Genomic DNA, 26177 nt, shown 5'->3' with positions numbered 1-26177 from the left:
GCGTTAGCGAGGTAGCGTTAAGAACAGAGGCCTTTGTGGGATATCCTCACCTGGCCCCCCTCTGTTCCTCCTTTTGGAAAAAAAAAAAAAAAAAAAAAAAAAAAAAAAAAAACGAGGGGAGGATTTCCAGCCCCCCGCTCCCTCCCCTTTTAGTCGCCTTCTACGACACGCAGGGAATACGTGGGAAGTATTCTTAATCCCCTATCCCCAGGGATAATATATATATATATATATATATATATATATATATATATATATATATATATATATATATATATATATATATATATACCACCTTACACCATATATTGTTATAAAACATTTCATTTCCAACACATCCACTCTCCTCCGTAGAACGCTATCTGTGCGTGTGTGGGTGGGTGGGTTGGGCCATTCTTTCGTCTGTTTCCATTCGCTACCTCGCTAACGCGGGAACAAAGAGGGCCAGGTGAGGATATTCCCTGAAAGGCCCAGTCCTCTGTTCTTAACGCTACCTCGCTATCGTGGGAAATGGCGAATAGTATGAATATATATATATATATATATATATATATATATATATATATATATATATATATATATATATATATATATATATATATATTCATTATCTGATCCTCTTGCTATTCACAAACACAGTTCTCAGCTACGACGCTGTTTCCCTCGAGTATCTCGAAAGTTATTAACAAGTGAATAACGACGAGGAACTGATGAATAGAGGCATGCCTCTTGACGACGGGAGGGGAGGGCTGGTGGATAGAGGGACGACGCTAGATAATGAGGGAGGATGCCTGAACCTCGTCCCCTACATTAAACGGCAGTTTCTATTGGTCGAAATGGAGTTTGAAGGGATCAAATATACATAATAAACTTAAGTACTTAATATATATATATATATATATATATATATATATATATATATATATATATATATATATATATAAACTACTGACTACCTTCAGAATCAACAATATTTCTCGGAAAAAGAATATCAAGCATATTGCCGTTTATTTCTACCGTTTAAGTATCTAAAAGTTTCCAGAAGCAGACGTTAGAGTATAACCAAAAGTACTGGTGACGGAAACACGCGATACCAAACACTGCTCACGAGGCTCGTGCTACAATACATGTCAAGGGAAAGTACGCTGAAGGGAGAATACCGTTATGAAGAGCGAGTACTACAATGAATGTAGAGCACTATAATGAAGCGTGCTATATTGAAGGGAGAGTACTTTAATGAAGGGCATGTACTATAATTAAGAGTACAGTGATGGGAGATTAAAGTGATAGGTTTAGTATGACGAGGACAATTCTGAAATAAAAAAGTGTGACGAAGAATGGAGGAAAACAAGAAAATATGGATCTAAGAATACACTGGTCCAAGTACAATAACGTGAAAATGAGGTATAATAAGAATATGGCGAGGACGGCAGTCAAATCAGAAAAGTGTTATGAAAAAATAATGAACTGAAATATGATTGAGGGATATAATACTGACTTAGGCAGGAGAGAGTAGGATATGGTTAAGAAATATCATGAAAGCAAATGGATACAAGGAAGAGAATGATGGCATGGTTACGATGAAGAAAGGGATGATACAGTGGAATGAATGATGAAACAAGTAGCGTGTGTGTGGTGGAAGACATAATGGAGTGGAAGGCTGGTGATCAAACGAAAAAATACAAGTGGAGACTTTCTGTAATATTTCGAAAGGTGTGGTTAAGTGATGTATGAAGTTAATTTAACAAGCTAAGGAAAAGTTTAGTTATGGGGCAAGATAAGGTTTAGATAAGTATGGACGATGGATAAGTTGGTTAGGTGGCTGGCCTATTCTAAGTTTAGGTACGGTTCAGTAAGGATGGATGGTTTAGATGTAACAGCTTACTCGTGTTAGACCGCAAGGTAAGGTTAGTTTGGTTGTTAGGTAAGGTTTAATTAGGTGATAAAATAACGTTTGGTTAGTCAGATTATGTGGTTAAGTAAAACATGGTTAAGTTAGGTGTATGGGTGTAAAAACAAGTCCATAAATCACGCAATACAAACTTCCTTTTCACGACATTAAGGCAAAAACCTAGGGTTATGCTCCTTTTAAGGCGGCTTTGCTCAGCGAACTGGAAGCAATATGGTGGATGTGGTGGGTGGGCTGGAGAGGGTGAGGGCCAGCATCACTCACACGACAGCTACACCCGACGCACACACCCCTCGTGATACACAACCCAGTTTACCCAGATAACGTTGATTTATGGCCTCCACCACGCCAAGCCGACCACTCCCGTCTCTCGCCCACCCAACGAGCATCACCGCCGCCACTGCATTTCCCCAGACACACTTCCTACCGCTGGGCACGCACCAAGCAAGGGCCCTCACAACCACACAGCACACAACCAGGACCCTTCCTACCTCTCACTACACACTAAAGGCCTTTTCCTACCACTCAGCACATACCGATGGCCCTTCGTAGCACAGCACGCACCTAGCACGTACAACTACTTAACAAGTTCCCAAAACCTTTCCTACCACTCAGCAGGCACCCAGAACCCTTCATATGCCTAAAATGCTCCCAACATGGACCCTTCTTATCACAGCACGTCCCAAACAAAAACCTTTCTTCCCACTCACCATGCACCAAAGAACCTTCTTATCCCTGGCAAGCACCCCAAGACCTTTCATATTACAAAAAACGCTCCTAACAAGGACCGTTCTTACCACTCATCACGCATCCAAACATCTCTTACCACCATACATGTATCCACCAAGCACTTTTCATACCACTCATCATGCACCAAGGACCCTTCTTACCACTCATCACGCACCAAGGACCCTTCATGCCACTCATCATGCACCAAGGACCCTTCATACCACTCATCATGCACCAAGGACCCTTCATACCACTCATCATGCACCAAGGACCCTTCATGCCACTCATCATGCACCAAGGACCCTTCTTACCACTCATCACGCACCAAGGACACTTCATACCACTCATCATGCACCAAGGACACTTCTTACCACTCATCATGCACCAAGGACCCTTCATACCACTCATCATGCACCAAGGACCCTTCATACCACTCATCATGCACCAAGGACTCTATGACCCTAACACTTCATGCACCACCCAGGATTCTTCCTAATACTTTAAATAACACCAATATGAGTTCATCAAATGTATGAAAAATATGCTTTTGTGTATACCATCATTCTAAGTGTTCCAAGAATAGACAATGAACTTTCATTTTGATTCCGCCTCGTTTAAAGTTTAACAGTCTTGGATACTGAGTGGTATTGCTCAGCGATGGTAAATAATTTAAAGAATAAAATATTGGTCGCAGAAACTGTTAAATATAATGTTACTTTTTCTTCTCGCGGGAAAAAAAAATATATATATGTTCAGAAGTGTACAATGATGTGGACACGGGAAGCGATCACACCAGCCATTTTGGATTTTGAAAATCATCAGTTGTCTAACAGCTCCTATCATGTTACTTGACCATATCTGTATAAAAGCCGGAAAAATTCATCATCCAGTGCATAAATAAACTTAAAGTTTCATGGAATTATGCTGTGTTAAGTTTCTTGAAAATGGTTTTTGAAATAATACATTTTGGCGCCAAAATGATCCCTGTTGCTGGGACTGGGTATGACCGTGTGGAGCAAATACATACGACTAACTACTGATAAGATTTTAAATTATCACTTGTATAGCCTAGTTTTTCACTATTCCTAGAATAAACAAACTGTATTATAGTTGTGATTATACAAGCCAATAATGGCGACTGGATGGACTTTACAACGCGCTTAGCTCGAACAGTTCAAACGTTGAAAACTACATTCTCTCAACACCTCATTGTTAACACCGGTATTCTCATAACGCATAACAAGAAGCATCTTCACCCAATCACAAAAATATTCCTTCATCGGTTTCGTAATGTACTTTTGTACAAAACCCAGGTTGAAGACATGCAAGCACATGGCCATGTAGATAACATTCAATGCAGTCCTGTAGCAACTAGCTTGGATTTATTATCACCACAGTAACCTCTGCTAATTAACTGCGTTTTGGTCATTCATCACTGATAAAAGATATAATACATTCTGACTTTAACAATGGGAATCATGTAAAATAATATTACTGTACCTGGTCCATGTTGCGGGCTCCAGGCGCAGAGGGATTGTGCATTATTGGCACATTTTTACCATTGTTGCTTTTGGCACATTTGGCATATTTAAGGGAAAGGATGTAAGGAAAGTTTCTGTAAAATTCATCATGATATATTAGTCAGCACTTTGAACCCATCTTTTTCCGTATTGTCTCCAAAATCCATTGATGAATATGGTTTAGAAGATTTAGTGGGTTTGCAGCAATATCAACCTGTTTTCAAATTTTAAGTGAGACAAAATGTTGATAAACAATTCATTTTTGTGATATTTAGTAAATATAATCAACGTTATATGTTCATTTAGTGTTTTATAGATTTTGATAACGTGTTAGGTTAATTGAAAATAGTGAATTTGAGGATGTGAAACGATCAGTGGTGTTGTGGTGGGGTAGGGGCTGGGGAGGCTGCTGGTCAGAGTCCCAAGGACGACCAACTTATACATCCTTCTGAATCAGTCATTAATATATAGAAAGGTCAGTTATGATGCACTTAAACCAGTGAAGTTTTTCTTGCCTTAACGGCATGTGAGATTGCAAAGCTTCAAATATACGAGAAATCTGTCAGAGAGAAAAGAGCTTTGAGGATTACCTTGAAGGTTGAGGTTGCTTAAGAAGCATTTTCCATCCTGCTTTCTTTGAAGGTAGGTTGATTTAATTTATGAGTTGTTTGGTTATTGCTAGATAGCAAATATGGGAGAGTAGAAGTTGTTTAGGAGTTTTAGAAAACTCTGAGCATTTGCTTATGTACACACATGCACTGGTACATTGGAAATGGTAATCATAGTAGTAGGTGAATGGCTACTTGCAGGAGAGAAACTGCCTTATAAAATTGATCTAGGGAAAGAGGCTGTGTGTTGACAAATCTCTTAGGCTTCTATGAGAGGGTGTATGGTGGTTGATATTAGCACTGTATTTAATCGAATGGATAAGGAAATACCCAGGAAGGAGTATTTCAGTTGTGATCTTTACAATAATGTTTTAAAGAATTGGAAGGTTTTATAACCACATTGACTTGATTGTAGTCCAGTCCATAATGCTGTTCAGGCAACCAGAAATGAAGTATTAATTCATATTTTTCCAACACGACCCACTTCAGTTTCTGTGTATGATAACCAGGAGTGCAAATTAACTTGACATTAAAAGACAAGGTATTATAGTATTCTGAGGTTGTGAATTAGAATCAGTTTGTAAGTTTGGTCCTATATCTGTCTTATATTTGTAATAGTTGAAAATATGTGATTGTAGGAATGGTTACCTTACATTACTCAGTAAGCAAATTAAACAGTCATTATAAAGAAAAAGCTATTTTAGTTTTTGCATTGTTTTTATGTACTTATATTCACTTATGATACAAACTGTCATGTTGCCTTACTGTCCTTCTAACTTACTTTAATCTTCTTAACATATTGAAAAAAAAATTTACGTTTAACAGTATCTCGCAGTTTTCTCTGTTCAATCCTTCAATAATATCTCTTAATCTGAAATCTTTTGCTTCATAAAATATCATAATACTTTATTTGGGTTGGATAATTTTGATGAGTGCATTAATTAATTCACACCAATCCACAATTTTGCTAACTATTCATCTGTAATTTCATGCATGAAAATGGGTTCTCATCCATCAATAGACTTATGGATTATAGTCCCCTCAGTCATCTCCATAGAACTTTTTCATCACCTTTCATAGCACCCAGAAAAAAGGCATTCAGGTCTGAATACATATTTTGTATTATCATTTTATGATCTTCATTGCATTGCTTGTATCACTCTGCTGTGTTGTTGACTTGCATCTATCAGTCTTTTGCATTTAACTCTCTTTGAAGTTGCAGCCCTTGCTCGGGCATCACTTAAGAAATCCCAAACATCTACATGCAGTGCACTGGAGATTTGTTTAACATTACTTCGGTTCAGTTTTGGCTCATCACAGGTCCTTCTCATGTGGTATTAACAGTGGCAGAGTGGAGGAACAGGCTCTGGCAACCTCTTCATCTTATAGTGTGTAATCTTGAAATGCTGTGCAACTTCATCTGCTGTGACGTTACCTGAAAGATTAAGCCTTGAGTATTATATAATGATGGGCTCCTCCATGGAACATTTACCATATCTAAAACTTTTTTTTACAAGTTAGTCAGTTAAAGGAAAACTGCACTTCTGGTAAACTGAAATTTTCTGTGGAGGTTATTAAACTACAATTATCACCTTTTCTCTAGATAGATGTAATTGTTAGATTTTAAAACATGGTGACAGTTGTCAGCCATAAGATTAAAATCTATTATATGTCAAAAAATAACTTTTTCATTCTTAACTCTTACATCTCACTTATGCTCATAAACCCTTGTTTTAAAGTTCTCTTGTTTCACTTACTTATATATTATGTGGAAATTCTTTTCAAGGTAGTGAATTTACACTTCTTTTCCTGCAAAATATCCCATATGGAATTCGTAATATCTAAATGCAAGATTTACTCATATTTTTGCAATATTTTCTTGTTTGACATTTTCATTAAAAGGAAGAACAATCTTTTTAATCACTAATGACATTTGATCTGCCTGAATAAGATGTTTTGTTGCCAAATGTACTTGTAGATGAGTGACTGATGCCGACCTTTAAAAATGTTACTCTTCTTTTCAGTTTTCTCCTCCGTTTATGAAGAATAACTAATCCTGCATGTTCAAAGAACACTGAAGACAACTGATTACTTGAGTATCATAGTATGAGAAATAGTGTATGTATGTTTTATATCTTGTTTCTTTCCTCTGTACAGATGATGTTAGATTGTCATTTTCCCTTCAGACATGACATCTAAATAGGGAATTTTTCTATACTATTATTTTCCTGTTCATACTTGCTTTAGTTTAGGGAAAGTGACAATCAAAAATCGTCTGTAATTAGAAAAGTAGCAACTTCCCATACACGCACTTATGTGATTTTTGCTCAGTGCTAAGCTGAAGAAATTGGTTGACCTTACTGTTTGATTTTTCAAACATATTCCACATCCCCACATTATTAAGGTAGTGCTAGGAGTAAAGAAATGGCCTCCTCATTCACTCGCACCCAGTCTATATCTCTCATATATAATGCATTGAAACCAGAGCTTCCTGAACACAACCTGGGTCCTAACACCTTTCTATGGTTTCCCCTGGCTGCTTCTACCAGGTTCAGCCCATCGATGGCATGTTGTCCCTTGTCTGATTCATATATTGATAAGGAAATTAAAAAGCTAAGTGCCTTTTTGAAGGTCTTTTATCCAAAGTGGTTAATTTTCAATGCACAGTTGGGAGCTAGGAGGACAGATTATAAAAGAATGATAATATTTCTTATAATGAGCATTTCAAAAGACTAAAGAAAACTTACCAAAAATTGAGAGCAAATTTTAAATTTAGATATGTAAATTTTACAGAGGATGCATCAGTAAAAAAGAAGCTTTAAGATATAAAAGACACTGGTGATATGTATGATATATATGAAGAATGTTCAATGTATGTATTAGTGATAGTGAAATGGGAAGAGATTTCACATTAGAGGTTTATGAGCATAGGCAAGCGCTGAGAATTAAAAGTGCTATTTCCTGTCATGTTAGAGATTTTAGTCTTATGCTTGACTGCAACAACCATTTTGAAGTCTTCAAATTTAATGATTGAGCCAAGAGAATTGTTGAGTCTAGTCTAAGAAGTTCCATATAAAATTTTAGTCTATCAAATAAGCTGTTTTTGCTCAACAGAACAGTTTGCGAAAGGGCTATGAAAGTGGTAAAACTATCAGAGGACACAAGAAGGGAGGAGCGAACCATCCCATATGGTCAAGGCCTTGACCTTCAGGTTACAGATGATGAGTTAAACTTATTCCTTAGGTTACATATGGGCATATGTGAAGGTTACATTTAGTCAGATGCAAGGGTTACCTGACCTTGTATAAGTATTGTTATCCCTCTGCTTTTGTTAGTACCAGTTGAGAAGGGTCTGTTGTATGGTTGTATGGGTGCGAGGCGTGGGCTATGGATAGAGTTGTGCACAGGAGGGTGGATATGCTGGAAATGAGATGTTTGAGGACAATATGTGGTGTGAGGTGGTTTGATCGAGTAAGTAATGTAAGGGTAAGAGAGATGTGAAGAAATAAAAAGAGTGTGGTTGAGAGAGCAGAAGAGGGTGTTTTGAAATGGTTTGGTCACATGGAGAGAATGAGTGAGGAAAGATTGACCAAGAGGATATATGTATCAGAGGTGGAGGGAACGAGAAGTGGGAGACCAAATTGGAGGTGGAAAGATGGAGTGAAAAAGATTTTGAGTGATCGGGGCCTGAACATGCAGGAGGGTGAAAGGGCGTGCAAGGAATAGAGTGAATTGGAACAATGTGGTATACCGGGGTCGATGTGCTGTCAGTGGATTGAACCAGGGCATGTGAAGCGTCTGGGGTAAACCATGGAAAGTTCTGTGGGGCCTGGATGTGGAAAGGGAGCTGTGGTCTCAGTGCATTATTACATGACAGCTAGAGACTGAGTGTGAACGAAAGGGGCCTTTGGTGTCTTTTCCTAGTGCTACCTCGCACACATGAGGGGGGAGGGGGTTGTTATTCCATGTGTGGCGGGGTGGCGATGGGAATATATAAAGGCAGACAGTATGAATTATGTACATGCGTATATATGTATATGTCTGTCTCTGTATATATATGTGTACATTGAGATGTATAGGTATGTATATTTGCATGTGTGGACGTGTATGTATATACATGTGTATGTAGGTGGGTTGGGCCATTCTTTCGTCTGTTTCCTTGCGCTACCTCGCTAACGCGGGAGACAGCGACAAAGCAAAATTATTAAAAAAGAATATATATTTGAATGTTAAAAATCAGGTCTCCAAGAGGTGTTGTTTCATTGTCATCTACAAGCAAGTTTATGATATTAGGGCTTTCTGACCTGTTGTGCAGTTAGTACAATTTTCTCATCATTCTTTGTTAAGTTTAGAAGTGAACTGCTGGTGCAGACTAAATGAAATACTGAACACACTAAATGTGTTCTGTGGGAGATGTGATGTGTTTGTGTTGCTTCATGTGTTTGGAGGCATTTTCTTTTTGACTTGAACTTTTATTTACACCCTTCATCTACACTTGACGACTCAAAATTCTTAGCTTTTATATCAGATAATCAGTTTTAGTTTTTTCTCTTCTGTTTTTGTAGAAAACCATTCAGTTATAGTTTTCATGTTTTGCAGGCTTGTGAAAAAGAACTTTCTTTTCCTGCAGTAAACAGATCATATAACTATCATCATCTTGATTATCATTTGATACAAAATTGGCCATGAGTATTCATTGTTCTGTGTATAATTCTTGTGCATACCCCTGAACCTTGATATTCCCATCTTTATATTATCAAATATTATGAATTTGCAAATCTAAGTGAAGGGAAAAAAGAAAGGACAGTACATGGAAAATCTCTTTATTATCCTGGAATAGCTCATTAATTATCTCGACCCTGTACACACAACTGGCCACTATATGTGTATTTATATTACACACAAATCATGGCTGTGAATAGGAAACCTGCCTCTTTGTAATATTTGAGAAATAGAAATAATACATATGTGTTTATATAGAACTGAGATCTAACTTTATTTGAACTGGACAATAAAAGTAAATAAAGTATACAGTATAAGAAATACCCACATGCACATACTTGGTGGGTTATCAGATGAGTACTTATATACATCCATTTCTGTGTTTGCACAGTAATAGTATGGCCAAATAAAATAAATACTTAATAAGAGAGGAACTTAAATAGCAATGGAGACAGGGGTGACAGTGACTGTAAGCAATGCATACATAAGCAATTTTATGTCATGCTAATGAAAAAAATTCATATGTTCACTGAAAGACATATCTAAAAACCACTCAGAGATGTGCATACCTGTATTTTGCATTTCCAAACAACTATGCCTTAGATGCTTCTTAATATTATACTAAAACACTGAAAGGGAAACTGATATGTCTTTTGAAATATAATTAGTTGCTAAGATTGATATATGAAATGAGATGCTAGAGAACATTCATATTAAATATCTACATCTCGAGAGGTAGTTGAAATAATGATTAAATCACATAAACAACAATTATGTAGTAACAACAATTGTTGCTAGGACCAACTACATCAAATAATAAGAATTAGGATTAAATAAAATTTGCATTTGTAAGTCACAAAGACAAAAACCTAACAAGCCATGACCAAAACTACCGAGTCAAGACTAAATATATAAAACATGACTTCACATCACTTCCTCCACTGACTAGAATAGAACAAAGACATAGCCACAACTGGAATGACTGACCAAGATCTGAACATTTATATCTCTAAATGGTAAAATCAAGATGTACATGTCAGCATCTATTTGCATTAAGTTTTATTTATATATATATATATATATATATATATATATATATATATATATATATATATATATGTAAAGTTTGTATATACTGATGAATCATGAATGATAATGAAGTCTAATGACATCTCTGCACCCTGTCACCTTGCTTCTTCACATTCATGGCCTCATGAATGTCATCACAGTTTGTATTTGGAAAGAAGGAAAAAATAGGGGAAATGTTTAGAATTACAGAAGGTGGGCCTGTGTTTCAGCCTGAAACCAAGTCAACTCAAAGAACTTTTTAGTGCATCCAACAAAATATTTAGAGCTATCCTCTGAGTTTACTAAATTAACTGCAGTATAAACAGCAATTATCCACATAAACTCCTGAACCAAAGCACAGTAACATAAACTTTTTCCTGCAATGACCCTTTCTCCAATATTAGAGGCCAGCCTTGCATGGGTGGCACATCATGCATGGATGACACATGATGCATGGTTGGCACATCATGCATAGGTGGCCAGTCTTGAATGGGTGACCAGTTTTGCATGGGTGGCCAGCCTTGCTTGGAGGGCTAGTCTTGTATAGGGGGCCAGCCTTGCATGGTAGGCTAATCTAGCATAGGTGGCCAGTCCTGCATAAAAGGCCAGTCTTATATGAGTGGCCAGTCTTCTAGGAGGGGCTAATATCATGTTAACCAGTTTGAATTGTGTGACTGGTCTAAAATAGAGAACTGCCAAGATAAAGAAAACTTAACTCAAAACATAAAATATACAAAACATTAAACACACATTGGACAACACATATGCGACAGCTGCTCAAAAACCATATATACACTGTACACATAGTTGGCTATTTACATTTATCCATGAAACAGCACTAAAAGTCACCATCTAACCAACATCTTTTGAGTATGACAGAAATATGTAATAATTACAGTACAAAATTCTCTAAAGAAATAAGCTGAAAAAAATTTCAAGCATTTCTTTCATGATCCATAACATGTAATCCAACTGCTTGTAGTTATGGAGACTTCTGTGCTAAAACGTTAAGGAGTTTGCCTCAGAATATAGTACAGCTGATAGGCGCTGTTTGATGAAATCTGTTTCCAACTGCAAGAATTGGTAGAAACTGTCCTTACAGAGGATCAGATCCCAATCAGAAACATCCTCAACAGCACTACTGAATATATTTTTCATTTGAAACATTGATGGAGAAAAAAGTGAATATAATTTGTAGCTACTATACACAAGAGATCATGTAACATTTATTGGGTGTACTAGCTGTAGTGAATAACATGAAAGATTTTCAGCCTATACATCTCCACCAAATTTCATATCAAGTAAGATAATCAGAACGATTACAGGAAATTCTTACATTAAGTGAATTATTGTAGTTCATGATTATGTTTTATTTATAAGTGTCCTAAGACCCCTTTTTTGGAAGGATCCTAGAGTTCCAACATGACCCTTTTTCCAGGAGCTCCTGCAGCTCTGAGGTTGTGCTACTTTCAGTAGCAGATTACAATGAAACTGTGAATCAATTATATGTATACCAGCAAGTGCATGCTAGATCCATCTGGTATAAAGAAATGTATGAATTCAATTATAGTGTAGCTTCCACTTGTTTTTTTTATCAAGACAGGAAATACAGAGGATGAATGATTTTCAGGAAAAATATCATCTTAAGGAAATGAATACTGATTGTAATCCATGATTTACCATGTTATCCTATTCCAACAGCTATTAAGATTCTGTTGAACATGTAAATGCTTGATGAGACTAAGTTTTTTATTTAAATTAGTGCCAACAAAATTGTTCATCATCATTGGTCCTTGTGAACAAAGAGATAAAAGCATTTTTCCTCTAATTAAAAATTTTCAGTAAAACATACCGTTTCATCTTTTCCTTCTGCGTTTTACTTGAGGTGAAAAAAATCCTTTGGATGCATATCACTTGATCATTTACCCAGTGTTATTTAGGAACTCTAGCAAATAATATGCAATACTCTACTTAAGTTTTAATTCTATTTTTTTATTATATATATAATTTCTAACAGAACTGAAGACGTGATCTGATCAGAATTTGTTTGCAAATGGCACTACTGTTTCTGGGTAATTTCCTCTACTACAAAATGCATAGTCACAAAAGTTTAGGAAGACTTTTGGGTAATCTGGAATTTGATGAGTACCAGACTAGCTAATATCTTCAAGCCAGGAGACTGCCACCCTGCCCAGCAGGGTATGGTATAAGGATATCAGTTATAGCTTTATAATTTGCTACGGTGAGATGATGAACCACAGCCACTACTCTTTACAAGGGTCGTGTTCACTCAGTTATTTAGAATAATATAGCATGGTTTCAGTCTCATCACATAAAACAGTCACTGTGATGAATGTTGCATGCAGAGGTTTGCCAAAACTAAGAGGGATGACTATTTTCACAAATAGTATATAAGTTGAGTTTCTGAGCACTTTGATGCATGAATACCTACATAAAAAGCACATCATTGAAAAGGAAATGTAAGCATATACAGTAATTACTGAACCTGATAGTGTACTTACTACCTGCAGAGAAATGGAAGCATGACTATGATCAATAGTAGCCCAAGAGATACTTACAAAAGTCAAAGTCACCTTAAGTATCTTTCTAGATGGTCTTATTTATAACATGTATTAATGAACATATTTTGAATTTAAGGGTATTATCAAAGCTTCCAATGTGAACTGTCCAAAAAGCTGTTGGTTAAATACAGTTTATATTGAATACAAGTGTAAGGTCTTTGGGCCAAATGATATAAACCACATTTATCAAGAACTACCTATCTAAATAAGCTCAATCACTGTGACAGCACTAGCCACATTTCTTCTAACTGTCCAAGACAGTGACCAAGTATGAATAGAATCCATTACATTTGAAAATATGGTAAAGAGGTTTTGCCTCCTTTTATAGCTAGTACTAAAAAAGTTATGCAATTGAAACCACCGAAATTACTGAGCAACTTGGCACATTTTACAGGAACAGTTGCAAAAGTGAGGCCACATGAGCTACATGATCATTGTCAGAATATATTATCTGGGACAACAGGGCACTCTACACTGACATAAATGAGGTATACACCATAAACAGGGCTCTGAATGCTGGGACATTAATTTCATTATCAATGTTTTATTCTCTATTTGATTAATTTTAATTATATGCAAGATGTAAGAAAACTGTATATAGTATATTTAATACTCATTATGTGATCATCTCAATCTTTTGTATAACTGAAAAAAGATTGAAGTTGAAAACATTAAAAGCATTAGTTTTAAAAGTTGCTGAAAATATATATATAATACTGTAGAGTAGCATTTTTGTAGAAATCTTTAGAGTACTAAAATTGTTATGTGAAAATATGCTAATGAAAAATATAAAGCAAAACTTAACTTTTCCTATCAGAACAGAAGTGCAATAAAACGTCTAGATAAATAAAAATATATTCATTTACAGGTTAGGGAATATAGCCATTTATGACTATATTTTGTCTCATCAGTACACATACATTTAAAGATGGAAGATATATAAGTCTTTTCACTAGCACTGCACCCATCACCATCTACAAACAAACACACATTCATCTCCACAGAATAATGACTCCATCAAGTTTAGATTCTGATAATAGTAACTTAGAAAAGACACCTACATCTTTGGTGCATTTTCTATCTTTTGGTCACAACACTACTGTTATATACAATATTCGTATTTGATTACCACCTTCTGTCAGTTTATGTAGAATTTTATTTTAGGCACATCAGCCTACAGATGTCAATAGCATTTAAAGATATTATATGGCTGCCAGCAAACAGTGCCTTAGCTTGCATGTCATCCTGGTCACCACTAAAGCATGATGAGATCATAGATGCTGGCTACCGTATAGCCCTCATTGTCATGGCAAAGAGGAACAGAGCAAGTATAATCATAGCTCTAGAAGGGTATGGATACTGTGCCAGTGAAGTTATTTTCCATACACATGGTGGTTCTGAACAGTTGAGAAGAAGTCTTTGTGCTCCAACAGGATCATGTTCCCAGAGATCCTTTTGGGCTGCTTGAGCTGCAATTCGGAAACTTTCATCACCCGTAGTAACCAGGTCAAAGATGCAAAAGTCCAGGTAATAATCGGTCACGTTATATTCCTTGCACAATGCTGCAGCCTGAAAATTGTATGACATTTTAATAGATATTGGGTAATCTTGAAGCTATAGGTTTAATATGTAGTGGAATAAATGCCATTATGGGGACAGACTCTGAAAGACATACATCAGTGTTTGTACTGACAAAATAATAAACCTAATGTTACACCAACAAAAATGGTTTACCTATCTAATGGTAGGTGACTGCTAATGTTTTACTGACCTTAATGCTTTTACTAATTTCTTATTTAGAAAAAAAATTGAATTGTGGCAGCATTACTGCACTGAACATCATCTGGTGCCAACTCTCCTGTACTCTTATCTCTTCCAAGTATGTTTTTTCCACATTCAAAGCATGCTGACATACAAAATCTTTCCATATGTCACAAAATTTACAAAAATGCATGAGAATTTGAATAAAGTTGTGCAGTAAAGCTCATTGTTGCTGTTAAAGCTGGGTAATGGATACAGCTTTCAGGTAATTGCTAAAAAGTCATTGAATGGTAAATGATTACTGATGATTTACTGTAACAAAAAGACACAGAAATAAATAAGTAATACCAATTATGTTTTCCTGTTATTAGAAAATGATATTACATTTAACCACTGGTATAACTATCAACTAGCAATTATACTTTACCTTGTCTTTGTTCATAGCGGATAAAGATACTGGTATCGTGCCTGCCCGATCAAGACGCTCATTAGAGGGGCAGCCCTGGAGACACAGCTGTAGCTCATCATAATTGTCTAGCTCTCCTAGCAAACTCTCTGGCAAAGTTACCAAAACAGTCAGATACCTGAGGAGAAGAAAAAGTTGTTACAAGCCTTTGACTGAGTTGTTAAAATAACATGCCACCAAATCTCTAAATGACTGTATGGGAATTAATGCACAGTAATATCCTGTTAAATGGCATCCATCAAAGTTGCATGAAAAGAAGGAAACAGTTTTATTTGCAAATCTGTATGCAAATAAAATTATACACAAAATTAGTTAAAAACGACATGTATGATGGATTTAAACTAAATGTGGAAGAGCTTGTACAAAAGTCTAATAATAATGATAGATATATAGCGGTTGGTTGGGCATCAGGCCTCCCAATTACCAGGGTCATTATGTCCAAGACCAATCGCATGTTTCCCAAATGGCGTCCTAGCTACGTCTCTTCGTTGTATATCAAATGACTCTTATAAATATTTCTCTTGTGTCTTCCCTGATGATGTGATTATTACACGATTATGCACTAGGGAACTTATCATGTTTCATTTTCCCCGTGGACTTAAAGGAATACACATGTATATACATAAACGCCCACACACGCATATTTAGATATACATTTCAACGTATGCATACATATACATACACAGACATATACATATATACAAATGCACATATTCATACATGCTGCCTTCATCCACTCCCCCCGCCACACATGAAATGACCCCCTCCCCCGCGTGCGCGCGAGGTACCGCTAGGAAAGGACAACAAAGGCCATATTCGTCCACACTCGATGTAATGCACCGAAACCACAGGGGTGTGGGGGATCGTATATATATATATATATATATATATATATATATATATTATACTTAGTAGCTGTCTCCCGCTTTATCGAGGTAGCGCAAGGAAACAGGCAAAAGAATGGGCCAACCCACCCACATACACATGTATATACATAAACGCCCACATACGCACATATACATACCTATACATTTCAATGTGTACATGCATATGCATACACAGACATATACATATATACACATGTACATAATTATACTTGCGGCCTTCATCCATTCCCGTTGCCATCCCGCCACACACGAAATGGCACGCCCCTCCCCACCGCGCGCGAGGTAGCACTAGGAAAAGACAAGAGGCCACATTCATTCATACTCATTCTCTAGCTGTCATGTGTAATGCATCGAAACCATAGTTCCCTTTTCACATTCAGGCCCCACAAAACGCTCCATGGTTTACCCCAGACGCTTCACATGCCCTGGTCCAAGCCATTGACAGCACGTCGACCCCGGTATACCACATCGTTCCAATTCACTATTCCTTGCACGCCTTTCACCCTCCTGTATGTTCAGGCCCCGATCGCTCAAAATCATTTTCACTCCATCCTTCCCCCTTCAATTTGGTCTCCCATTTCTCCTCGTTCCCTCCACCTCTGACACATATATCCTATTTGTCAATCTTTCCTCACTCATTCTCTCCATGTGACCAGACCATATCAATATACCCTCTTCTGCTCTCAACCACATTATTACCAAATATCTCTCTTACCCTTACATTATTTACTCGATCAAATCACCTCATATCACATACTGTCCTCAAGCATCTCATTTTCAACATATACATATTATACATGCTAGCCATATATATATATATATATATATATATATATATATATATATATATATATATATATATATATATATATATATATCAATAAGTGGGTAATTATCATCATAATTACTTTTTTAGACTGTATGTGGAGGGAGTTTTATACTCATTGGGATCCAATCTCTTGCACATTCTCTGTCATAATACTTTTTAAACTTATGTATGCTGTCTGATTGTCTGCGTGTCCTCCGTTATTTTACTCCATTCATCCACCATTCTTATACCATGGAAGTACTTCTTTACATCTTTTTTACCATGTTACTTGCTTAATTTCATGTTATGTCCTCTAGCTGCTTTATCTCTACATCTCTTGAAGAATTGGTCATTGTCTGCATCACTAATCTCTTTTGGAAACTTACAGTTTGTGATCAAGTTATCCCACACTCTTATCTTTTCCAAGGAGGGGAAATTTAAAGCTACTAGCCTTTCCCTGTAACTCAGTCATCTTAACTCTGGTACCATCATTGTTACCCACATCTGGACCTTCTGTGTTATTTCTTTGTGCATTTGTAAATATGGTCACTAAACGTGAGAAGCATATTTTAGTTTTGACCGTGTGTAGGATGTGAACAGCTTGTTCAATATTTCATTATTTATTTATATATTAAAAAACTGTGTGTGTGTGTGTTTATGCATGTGAACTGATATGTTACTAGAATAATCTGCGTGATTGAGGTGAGATTCTATTATTGGAGTAGAATCTTGTCGAAGAACTTTTTACTCTAAAGGAGTCCATCCTTTCCTTCTTAGTGATTGCAGCACAGCCATAAAGTTGCATAGTAATACTATACCGTAAATACAATGGTTACAAGGGTGTTACTGGAATGTGCCTGCTTATGTTTACAAAAGTGAAAAGTTGCTGTCAGGGAGGCTGTATCATTGTCAGGTGATTCTCACCTCATAGTTGTCTATTATTTCCCTGCTTCTAATTACAGCACCATGAAAAAAAGCTTTCCCAGATCAAAGTTTAACTGAACATGAGTGTGAACAAGATTCCAGATTGATCACTTCCACGGTGTCTTCTAAGATTTAATCTTGCAATATTATCCTAATCATTTTTTGAATGTGTCAGTCCAAGATCACCATCAAGGTTACTGGTGAGTCATGTCTATTTCTAGAGGTTATTGCTTGCTGCTATGCCTTACCGTAAACTCAATAAAATCTCACTTCCAATATGATTTTAGTGGATAAAAATGCTGTAACTTAATAAAATAAAAAATAATTGAGCAAAACCAACCTCTACCTTGAAGGTGGGCCAAAAGACCAAAAGTGATACATTAAGCCTAATTATTTATTCTTGTAACTAATCAGTTCAATAATTCAGCCCTTCCATACCTGCAGGGGGCTTCTCCCAATCTCTCTTACTCACCTCCTGATTTTCCTGACAGCAATGGAGGCGTTGATGTACGAGACAGTGATGAGGATGTGTTCCCCGGGCAGCTTCTCCTGCACCTGTATGTGTGGGTGGAGGGCTGAACCGCCAGACCAGGTGGTGCCATCCACGAAGGCTTTTGGCAGCGCCTCCGTTGACGCCTCGTAAGTTTTTTCATCTCCACATACCTCATGACCTTTGATGATGATCGTTACCTATAATACACAAAGATTTTCAGTGACAGGTTGACCAGTAGATATTATATCACAGATTATATGGATTCTTACTAATTCATTTCAAATTCTGTAGATTTAGATTTTTTCTCATGTGACACCATTGTACTTCCCTGGGTTATAAATCTATAACTTTACAAGTGTAGAGTGACTAAACACATCTCCAGGGAAGGAGAAGGGAGTCGTCCCTTATGCAAAATATACAGAGGAATAAGTGCATATGATTCAGCACCCGATGGATGATGTAGATAACACAAAACTCTTATTTTGTATGGAGAGCTCTCTCTATTTTGCCATCTTTCCCTGGCACCCATCCCCCGGCATTAACACTCCTCCCTATATTACCCTCTCTCTTTGTGTTACAACTCTTTCTACGGTAATACTTCTCCTTTCATTGATACTGTACCTTGCATCAATCACTCTCCCTCCTATCAGTTCGTCTTCGCATTCATATCTCTCCCTTTGTTGAGCCCTCTCGTTGTATCAAGTCCCCTTACTAAGCATTCATTTCTCTCCCTATATTGAACCCTCTTCCTGAAACAGTTCCCATAGTATTCATATCTCTCCTTATACTTAGCCTTCTTCCTGGATCAGTTCCCCTTAGTATTCTTATCTCCTTCTACTTCAGTTCCCCTTAGTATTCATATCTCCCTGTATTGAGCCCTCGCCCTATACCAGTTCCCCTTAGCATTCCTCTCTCTCCCTGTATCTCCTTTTATATTGAACTCTCTCCCTGTATCATTTCCTCTTAGAATTCACCTATCTCTCAATATTAAATTCTCTTCTTGTAATAAAACCTTTTCGAATTAATTAATCTCCCAGCATTAATCAACGTGCCTTGAACTAATCCCACTTTGCGTTTATCCCTATCCCTGTAGCATTCATCCCATACCGCGCCTTTAACCTCACTCTAACAGTCCATTATGCTAAAATCGCACCGTAGGTCCTTATGTGTTCGCCAAGTTTTTAATCATATTCGCATGATCATTTTTTACCAAACTTGGAAGGATTTATTGGTATCATATACACAATGCTTCGTTTTAACTTTTCCTGCCTACTTTCTTCCAAATGATACCTGATTACAGGGTCGTTTGCGCAAATGACTGTTTGTGATTAGCTTCTTTAATATGTGTATATATATATTTTTTTTTTATAGCGACCGTCATGACACGGGTCAAACATAACCTCCGTTTAGGCCTTTTCGGGCGATACGAATATTGGGTAAGGGAAAAGAAAAACCAGTTTCCTTTTATGTCAGGATGATGTATAGTGAAACATCGATATATATCGTAACGTTAACCATATCAATTTTTTTTGATGTCTTAATTTCCCAGATTACAGTAAACACCGAGTTTTCGTAGATGAACTCCTAAGCTTTCAACATTATGGGTTAAAGGCCATTGTGGAACTCGTAGCTGGGAACGCGCAAGATGTTCACGAATATCATGGAATTCAAATTGTGGTGGTTTTGCCCTTGTTTCCTATGACGACATACAATTAATATTGATTTTAATGTTTTCGTTTGTTTGGTTATGCATAGATGTAGAGGTAATCACTGTTTTGTATGAAGTTACCAGACGTCGTCAGTTTCGAGAAAATGAAAGCGATTTACTGTACTTAGCATTGTAATCTGCTTTGATTTACGCTATCTCCATCTGCAGCTTAGTAACTGGGTACATCAGCCACGTACATACGAGGCTGGCCACAAACCCTGAGCCAACAACCATAAAAAGCCACAAACTCGGGACCAACAACCATCAAAAGCCACAAACCCTGGACCAACAACGACCATCAAACTCAAAATATCTTGGGTACCTCACTTTAGAATGATCTACATGGATAATCAATTATCTGAAGAGATTATTACCAATTATCTAGAGAGGTTAGCAGTTACCCAGAGGGATTACCAATGAACCAGAGATTGCCATGTATTGTCTTGGACTCTGAAAGATGCTTATGTTCGGCTGATACATTTTCGTCTTGTGTAGAGAAGGCCACCATGTCATCAGTATGGCTTAGGTGTAGAGAAGGCCACCATGTCATCATTATGGCTTCGAATAATTAATACGTAACATTCGACGTCCTCGTCACCAGGAATAAGACTATTACAGTCATCACTACATACGGCAGGGAGACTGACCGTCACCTAGGCGGATACTATGACCGCTTTTGAGCATCTTTGAGAGAGAATTTCTTGTCACCAAGTCATAAATTGTGATGGACACAGTAAGCCAATGAGGTTTATAACTGGATGTCCTTCTGTCAAAGAGCTTGTTAAAGTTGCCACTGATTAATTAGGAACGGAACTCAAATGTTCCACCAGTTTTCTTAACGAGAGTTACGGTTGATGTTACTGTTATTTGGTAAACAAGCATCAGAAAGTAAACTAGGAAGTTACACGGAGACTGGAACTGTTGACAGATACGATATACAGTCTCTAATTGGTTTATAAAGACTGTCATTTGGCTGATGTGAGGGTGACGCAGTGTGACTCCCCACTGATGTCCGAGGGAAGGCGTCAAGGTGTGACGGACCTTGTAATCCTCCGTCACACGTTACTCCATTTTCCCCACAGGCTACACACCGTCACAGGACAAGACACACACATACACTGAGGTAAACAGGACACTAACTCCTCATCAGTACCTGCGACCTCACGTATTCCAGTCATTACTGGGAGACCAAGGTGTCTTTCTACCATAAATATCACTTACTGTACAACGTATGTTGTGGACTCTATAGCAAAGGCGAGGCTCAGCATTGGCGGCGGCGGTGGCGGTGATAGAGGAAGCAGCCTTTCCTAGCTCCCCGTCTCAAGGCGTCGGTCCGTCGATACACCGGTGTTGATGAAGTTCTCATCGCCGCCATGCACACCTGACACCCCCCCCCCCCCCCACCCCTTCCCAATGCTCATAAGCAACTTCACCCCCGCCCCCCATCCCCTCCCCTTCAATCCCCTCGCCCTGCCGGGATCCGTAGGCCACTATGAATGACCTGCCTACTGCAACTGCTGTTACGGTCTCCATACCCCCTGTCAAGTACTTCCCTCTGCCCACTTGAAACCTAGAGCCTCCTTTGCCTTTTGTACAGTGACTTAAACCCTGGTGCCCATTGACCATTGTAACCTCTCCTCCACCCACCATAGTCTCTTCCTCACGCACCATAGTCTCCCCCCAAGCCCATTATAACCTTCCCCCCCCGACTTCCCACGGCAAGCGGCCGTCGCTGGCAATCAATACTGTTGCATGACGGAGTCCCGGAGCCTCCACTAGCGGACCAACACACTCTATAACCTCCCTTACACTTGCCTCACATATCCTCAATTCCAGGACTCGCATACCAAACCCTGACCTCCTTAACACTACCAGCTGTCCAACTATGAGACATATAGGACACGGTGAACGCCTCCTACACTGGAGGACAAGGCCAGTACCGCGCATGTGTCAAAGATAATACGATCCATTCTGAATTCTCATGTTGGGCCTCGTTGGTCACACACACTAGGGGGTGCGCATAGCTCCACTCACACACGCAGTGCGTTCATCACTTGGTGTATCTCTCCTCCACTTGCTGTACCAGCCAGACGTCTTCCAAGACGTTGTATAAAGTTCTTAAGTAGGTATAAGATGATGAGAGGACGGGAAGACACAAGGGCCCAAGTTGGGGAAGTATAAATGGGATGGAAAGGGAGTTTATGAGAGCGTGTCGCCGGTCGCGGCCGCCAAGGAGGGGGTGTGGGTCCCTAGTCGCTCTAGACATGGACTACGAGGGAGGTGGGGGTTGCTCCAGCGCCATTCTGTAGTGGCAAAAGGCTTTCTAGAGTCCTCCTTCTGCTCCTCCATTCCCTTTGGCAGGGTCGCAAACCTTAGAGCTTGGTTCATGCCCCAGTCTGGTCCAGAGGTTAGCCTAATCTATAGTCCAGAACCCTGAAACATAACGCAGCTGTAGTCCCGGACTCCACCCTCCTCAGTCCTCCAGACCGGTCCACACACTAGCTTCACTCCTCCAGACCGGTCCACGCCCTAGCTTCAGTCCTTCAGACGGTTACATACACTAGCTTCAGTCCTCCAGACCGGTCCACGCCCTAGCTTCAGTCCTTCAGACGGTTACATACACTAGCTTCAGTCCTGCAGACCGGTCAACACACTAGCTTGAACGAGACGTAACGTGGTCCAAACCGTAGCTTGGTCCACATCCCACAGCCCAGCTTGACATACATCACAGAGTCTGATAAACAGTTATAAAAGTCTTGACTGGAAACGACCCCAGATCGGTCTACACACAGGCCTTTATGGGGACGTACCGCGGTCCAGACCTGAGCCTGGTCCACAGCAGAGGCTGGTCCAGAGGCAGCAGGGGTTAAGGGGTGGATGTGGGCGCGAGAACACGATAGCGTTGATGCAGTAATCTTGTTGGTACACTTATGGCAATGAGGCAGGGAGGGGGCGCGTCTGTAGCTTGGCCCAGAACCCTTCACACCCCGCTTGCTCCCTCACCAGCTTCCACACTCCACCTCACAATGGTATGATAACAGCCGCAGTGGGAATCATGATCATGGTAAAGACGTCATGTTCATAAATAAGACATCTTGCTCAAAAAACACGTCATATTCATGCTTAAAAAACACGTCATATTCATGCTTAAAAAACACGTCATATTCATGCTTAAAAAACACGTCATATTCATTCTAGAAGATATGCTAAGAAACTATCATATTCGTAAAATAAAATAGGATCTCTAAAATCTTGTTCACAATACAAGAATTTCGCTGTGTCCACAAAGCATGACGTGTTACGAAAAGAAATGTTCACAAAACAAGATATGTTCTTACTCATAATTTTGCCATCATCACATCTGGCAGGCCCACCCAGGCTCCTTACAAAATATCTTGTTGGGGCAGAAAAAAAAAAATTTCGTATGTAGTCGTGTGGGGATATGGGCTAGGGATGATAATCCGAAGGGGCACCTACGCCCACTGTGGGCGTACCCAACACATCTACCACCCAGTGAGAGGGGAGGGGGGTCGTGGGAGGGGGCGGTGTAATCTCTCAATTCTAGTCATTTAAAATTTAGGTTCAAACCCTCCACAACCACTACATTGTCATGTTCTCCTCCGATATCAGCCACTTCGTGTGAATGGCCTAACTCTGTCACAGCATCAGTACCCTTCCATACGGTATCCCATATCATCTAACTTGGATTTATAACCCATTCAGCACGAAGGTACTTTCCATGATCGTACGACCCTTGACAAGAAGGTACGACACCTCAGCATGACATTGCGACCCTTGAGTACGACCGTGCAACCCATGGGTATGATGCGGCCTTTGACCTGAACCCTAAGGGTCCTGACAGGGGCCAGGCTGTAATGCCCATGAGTCGTATCGTTGTACTCATAGGGTCTTTACCGTCATATTGTACGGGCTAAAGGGTTCGGTGAAATTTTGAGCTTATCCATGGATTGGTAGTCCACTGTTTTGTGCTCCAGAAGGGGGTTGGCCTTCAATGCGGTGTTCGCCATCCGTTGTCTCGATGTCAATAAACTGCCTGTCTTCCGTGTAAGCTAATCAGAATACAATTCCTAGGGGGTAACGAGGACCCGTGACCGCACAAATATAGTATGTTCCTTTACCGCAACCTAGCCTGTGACAACCATGTCACAGCTTTTAAAAAAACAAACGGAGTTATTACGAAAACTCCTATCTTAAACGAGAAAAATGAGATTAACCCCGAGAACATAGTTCAACTCGTCCACTTATCTGGCGAACACCGTAAGACCCAACGAAACTGGCTCCATCTAGATTGCTACCCAACCTACACCGCCCATCTGACTATCCTGAAGATCCTACATGGGTCGTCCACCACAGTCCTGCAAGGGAATGGGGCCCTCCTCGTCTCTCGCTAGTCCTTGGATCCTTGCGTGCGCGAACTGGGTGGAACCATCTGTCACTAATGGACAAATCAGAAAAAAAGAGGCCTTTTTCCTTTACAACTCGACCCTCGCGAGCTGTGATGATGGAGCCTCTAACCTGTCACCTGAGCAGCTCTGAGCACATACTCTCTCCTATTTAGGTCATAGAGTCTTTATAAATAATTAGAAATGTCATAGTAAATATCCTACATTAAATTAAATATGTCACATTAGCATCCAATTTATAAGGGAAGTGTCAGGTTAGGGCAAATCCATTATTTTCTTCCGACACTAAACATCAAAGGAAATACGTATGAGAGAATAAATAATGAGGATCCGAAAGTAATATTAATTTCAATCCACCAAGCTTTATGTTACAGGGGAAACTAGACTAAAAGAAAAAGACAGCGACTGATAGTGTAGCAATTATGCAAATACCGGGATGATGAGACATTCCAAGACGGCGAGACACCGGAAGAATGAAGAAAAATATATAAAATGAGTCACTTGAGTCGCTGACATCAGCGATCTTTATTAAATATCAAGTTGTTAAGAATATTACTTGATTACATGTAATTCTTCACAAGGAAAAGGTGGTAGCCATTGTGAAGAATATCAAGTAATCTAAAAAATATATATATATTTATGATACGCTACAACTAATGATAATAATAGGAATAGTAACAATAATACCTGATTAATGGTTATGATAAAGAGAATAACGATACAAATTTTGTTCATATGATGCCACAATATTGATTTAACCGTTCCTTTAAAGCAAAATCTAAAGTGTAGCGAAGTTTGGCACCGCCCTATATGGTCCAAGTCAATCTACGGCAGCCAGGGTGGCAAGCGACCCAGCGGGCGGTGTTGCCACCCAACCATCTTAACATTTTAAACCGTTGATCAGCGTCAGGTCCTATGACTGACATGCCTCCAGAAAGGGTCTAGTGATGGTTTTTAGAAGTACCCGATGTACAGCACAGCAATACGCTGATATCTTAACTCGAACTCGAAAAATCGAGGTAAATTTAAGATATTTTTGAATTCTGACGGACGCCCGGCAGAAAATACATTCACGGTCACGCAAGTCGCAATATATATATATATATATTTTTTTTTTTTCTTTAATTTTCCAAAAGAAGGAACAGAGAAGAGGGCCAGGTGAGGATATTCCCTCAAAGGCCCAGTCCTCTGTTCTTAACGCTACCTCGCTATCGCGGGAAATAGCGAATAGTATGAAAAAAAAAAAAAAAAAAAAATATATATATATATATATATATATATATATATATATATATAGATAGATAGATAGACAGATAGATAGGAAAGAAAAATACAAGATATATTGGGTCTGATAAGGATATCTCTTGATGTATTCACAAGATTGTGGCCAAACAAGTCTATGCTCATCCTAAGAAAAACGGTCGGGCTCTTTGTGTGCATCAACAGATCGATCAGCTGATGACAGGCGGGAAGGGGGCGGCTGAGACGGCTGCAATATTTACAACAGTGTTCAGTTTTTCTTCTTCTAGGAAAGGGATTATTTCACTGTGTTGACGTGGGGAGTGGGT

General features: G+C 38.8%; 2 protein-coding genes across 3 annotated transcripts in view; both read right to left on the bottom strand.

Moving 5' to 3' along the window:
• Positions 1-4157, bottom strand: part of LOC139760360 (NAD(P)H pyrophosphatase NUDT13, mitochondrial-like) — a 45479-nt gene extending 41322 nt beyond the window's left edge. Inside the window, exon 1 of the transcript XR_011715326.1 lies at positions 4139-4157. The gene's annotated coding sequence lies outside the window, so the exon portion shown is untranslated. The remainder of the gene's footprint in view (positions 1-4138) is intronic.
• A 5418-nt stretch (positions 4158-9575) lies between these two features.
• Positions 9576-26177, bottom strand: part of LOC139760357 (repulsive guidance molecule B-like) — a 130384-nt gene continuing 113782 nt past the window's right edge. For both annotated transcript variants that reach the window (XM_071683418.1, XM_071683419.1), the window contains 3 exons: positions 18457-18674; positions 15327-15483; positions 9576-14707 (listed from right to left, as the gene is read on the bottom strand). In XM_071683418.1, coding sequence (XP_071539519.1) covers positions 14423-14707; positions 15327-15483; positions 18457-18674 — 660 coding nt within the window. In that variant the 3' untranslated portion in view covers positions 9576-14422. The remainder of the gene's footprint in view (positions 14708-15326; positions 15484-18456; positions 18675-26177) is intronic.

This window comes from Panulirus ornatus, chromosome 36 (assembly GCF_036320965.1).
Source record: "Panulirus ornatus isolate Po-2019 chromosome 36, ASM3632096v1, whole genome shotgun sequence".
NCBI lineage: Eukaryota > Metazoa > Arthropoda > Malacostraca > Decapoda > Palinuridae > Panulirus > Panulirus ornatus.
Note: the sequence above shows the minus strand (reverse complement) of the source record. Positions and strands in the feature narration are given on the sequence as shown.